This window comes from Propithecus coquereli, unplaced genomic scaffold, assembly GCF_000956105.1.
Source record: "Propithecus coquereli isolate 6110/MARCELLA unplaced genomic scaffold, Pcoq_1.0 Scaffold104, whole genome shotgun sequence".
Taxonomy (NCBI): domain Eukaryota; kingdom Metazoa; phylum Chordata; class Mammalia; order Primates; family Indriidae; genus Propithecus; species Propithecus coquereli.
Genome location: NW_012134303.1, coordinates 5,933,758 through 5,936,721, shown reverse-complemented (window position 1 = coordinate 5,936,721; position 2,964 = coordinate 5,933,758). Strand labels below are relative to the sequence as shown.

At 57.9% G+C, this 2,964-nt stretch overlaps 1 protein-coding gene across 1 annotated transcript; it reads right to left on the bottom strand.

Annotated features, from left to right (window-relative positions):
- Positions 1-695: 695 nt before the first annotated feature.
- Positions 696-2,153, bottom strand: LOC105810625 (heterogeneous nuclear ribonucleoprotein F-like). Its single transcript, XM_012644654.1, has 2 exons — positions 1,677-2,153; positions 696-1,619 (listed from the first exon to the last, which is right to left on the bottom strand). The coding sequence occupies exons 1-2, from the start codon at positions 2,151-2,153 to the stop codon at positions 696-698; spliced, it is 1,401 nt and encodes a 466-aa protein (XP_012500108.1).
- Between the last annotated feature and the right edge of the window lie 811 nt (positions 2,154-2,964).

Genomic DNA, 2,964 nt, shown 5'->3' with positions numbered 1-2,964 from the left:
AGGTACAATTGTGCTCACCATGAGTATTATACAGTTTATTTTTTATTGTGAAAAAAATCTCCATTTTAAGAAAAAAAGTTAGTTAACAAAAAATGTAACAAGTTTCACTTGGCAAAATACACCCAAAAGGAAATCACAGTACAAAGAAAGTTTTAAGTCAAGGCTTCACCAATTCCTACAGTATTAGTATTGTGTCTCAATTCTCAAAACTAACTCTTAAAAAGCTTAAACTTAACCTAAAAGATTTTAAATGAAAGTATAAACTAGAATGAACATGAGAATATTTCTTTTTGAATCAGGGAGCGAGCGCCTTTGAGTTTTCCAAAAAAGCGTGTCTGCCCACTGCGACGTGGTGGCAAAAGGTGCATATTTCACATACTTAAACTACTTAAACTCAGATAACACCACTCTGAAGTATACTACCAAAATGTAGATTGAGAAAAGCTGAAAATAGTTTTAGTTTACTCAATATCACACGCTAGAAGTTTACAAGAGAAAGCAGTGAAGATGTAATTTTTTTAATCGAGATTTTACGAACTCAGGGTGCAAAATGGGACCCACAACTTCCCCTAGAGTTACAACTGCTCTTCATTGCTTGTTGGCTGCCTGTGAAAACTGGACTGAAAAAACTTCAACACTCCTAGGAAACCAGTGCCACTGCCCGTGCTGTTGGGGCCGCTGGAGCCAGCCCCGTGTCAGCCGCTCGGGGGCTGACTCTCCGGACCGCTGTCAGCGGCCTGGGCTGCGGACGGCCCGGTGCCTGGCGTCTGCAGACTGCTGGACGCCCTGTCGCTGGCTCCGGTTTTCAGATCCAACAGGAGCTTTACGAATCTGGGCTGCACGCTGGCCCTGCCTTTGGACGTGGCCGCCACAGCGTCTTCGCGAGTGGCAAAGTCCACGTGGGCCCTGCCGGTCGCTCTTCCGTCTTGGCCGATCTCAATGTCCACTCTCAGAGGCTTGAGCGGATAGAAGAAGGTGTAGATGTCATTCTCGGTGGCGTTGGACGGCAGCCCGCTCATGTGGACGCGGGGCCGGGCGGTGCTCTGCTCTGCGAGCTCGCGGGCTCCGCCTGAGGGGAAGCCGCCGCGGGTGCCCGAGGGGAAGCCGCCACGTGTGCCTGTGCCTGAGGGGAAGCCGCCGCGTGTGCCTGAGGGGAAGCTTGAGGGGAAGCCGCCGCGTGTGCCCGAGGGGAAGCCGCCGCGTGTGCCTGAGGGGAAGCCCCCACGTGTGCCTGTGCCTGAGGGGAAGCTTGAGGGGAAGCCGCCGCGGGTGCCCGAGGGGAAGCCGCCGCGGGTGCCCGAGGGGAAGCCGCCGCGTTTGCCTGAGGGGAAGCCTGAGGGGAAGCCGCCACGTGTGCCTGAGGGGAAGCCGCCGCGGCCTCTCCCAGACGGGCCGCTGGAGGAGCCGTGGCTGCCGCCGAGGTCGCGGCGCTGCTCGTGGCCGCCACGGCCTGCTCCGGAGGCGCCAGGCCGCATCCCCTCCAGGCTCCGTTGCTGCGAGACGGTGGCGCATGTCGTGGCCGGGGCGGGGCGGGTACCGGGCCCCGACGTGTGCGCGGACGGAGACTTGAGCGCGGGATCGGAGTGGGCCCTGGCCTCCTCCTCGCTGCTCATGAACACCTCGATGTACCTGTGCCCGATCTTCTCCATGTGCTTCCGCAGCGCCTTCAGCGCCACCTCCCGGGAGGCGAACTGCACAAAAGCGTGCCCGGTGATCCTGCCCATGGGGTCCACGGGCAGCGTGACCCCATTCCGCACGATTTCCAGTCCCGAGAAGAACTGGACGATGTCTTCCTTGGAGCACCCGAACGGGAGTCCGCGAAGACGGACGACTCTACCGTTGGCGCCGCAGGGCCCGCTGTACTGGAACACCCAGTCCATCTCCATCCTGCAGGACTTGAACACTTCTACGTATCTCTGTCCCATGCTTTCCCTGTGTTTCCTCAGGGCCATCCTGACATCCTCTTCCGATTCCAGCTCCACAAAAGCCCGGCCGCTCTGCCTGCCCTGTGCGGTGAAGACGAAATGGACGCCCGCGGGCCCACCGCGAATCACGCAGTCGGAGAGGAAGTTCTGCACGTCCGTCACGGAGCAGGACCAGGGCAGGCCGCGAAGCTTGACCACGAAAGCTCGACGTCCCCCGGGGCCTAGCATCGCGGACGCTGCGCAGGGCGGTTGTCACAGGAGCTTCGACGCAGCCTCTCTTCAGGCTCGGGCTCGGAGTCTCCACGCTGCCGCCCTCACGTCTGCCGCCTCCGCTGTCCCTCACGGCACCTGGAGGAGCGTGTAACGGGCGCCTGGCAGTTGCGGCTGAGGCAGTTGACGCCGGTTCGCGATCACCATGGAAACCTCTAGAAGGGCGCTCTGGGCGGGGCTTCTCCGGGGCGGCGTAGGGCACACGCGTCACAAGGCATGAGACGTCACAAGGCATGAGACGTCACAAGGCATGAGACGTCACAAGGCATGAGACGTAAGGCGCGAGGCGGGCAGCGCGTGGCGGCCAGAGACAGCTCCCGCCCGTCGAGTGCACGCTCACTATTGTGCAGTTTAGTGTTTATTTATTTTTTTAGAGACAGCGTCTGGCTCTGTTGCCCAGGCTGGAGGACAGTGGCGTGATCACAGCTCACTGCAGCCTCGAACTCCTAGGCTCAAGTGGAGGCTCAAGCGATCCTCCCGCCTCAGCCTCCTGTGTAGCCAGGACTATAGGTGTACACCACCATGCTTTTCTTTCTTTCTTTCTTTTCGATGTAGAGACAGGGTATCCCTGTGTTGCCCAGGCTGCTCTTAAAGTCCTGGACTCAAGCGATCCTCCCACCTCAGCCTCCAGATGTGCTGGGATTAGGGGTGTGAGCCACTGCATCCAATCTGGTTTAGTATTTAAATGTTCTCTAAATTGTCTCACGCGCTTTTCTTCCCAGGTAGTTTGTAAGGTATTTGAGGGAACGGTCGCCTTCTCCTTTATGTG

Coding starts and splice junctions, on each gene's coding strand:
- LOC105810625 (XM_012644654.1), bottom strand. CDS start 2,153: ATGCTAGGCCCCGGGGGACGTCGAGCTTTCGTGGTCAAGCTTCGCGGC. Junction 1,620..1,676: donor TGCAGTTCGCCTCCCGGGAG/GTGGCGCTGAAG, acceptor AGGTACATCGAG/GTGTTCATGAGCAGCGAGGA.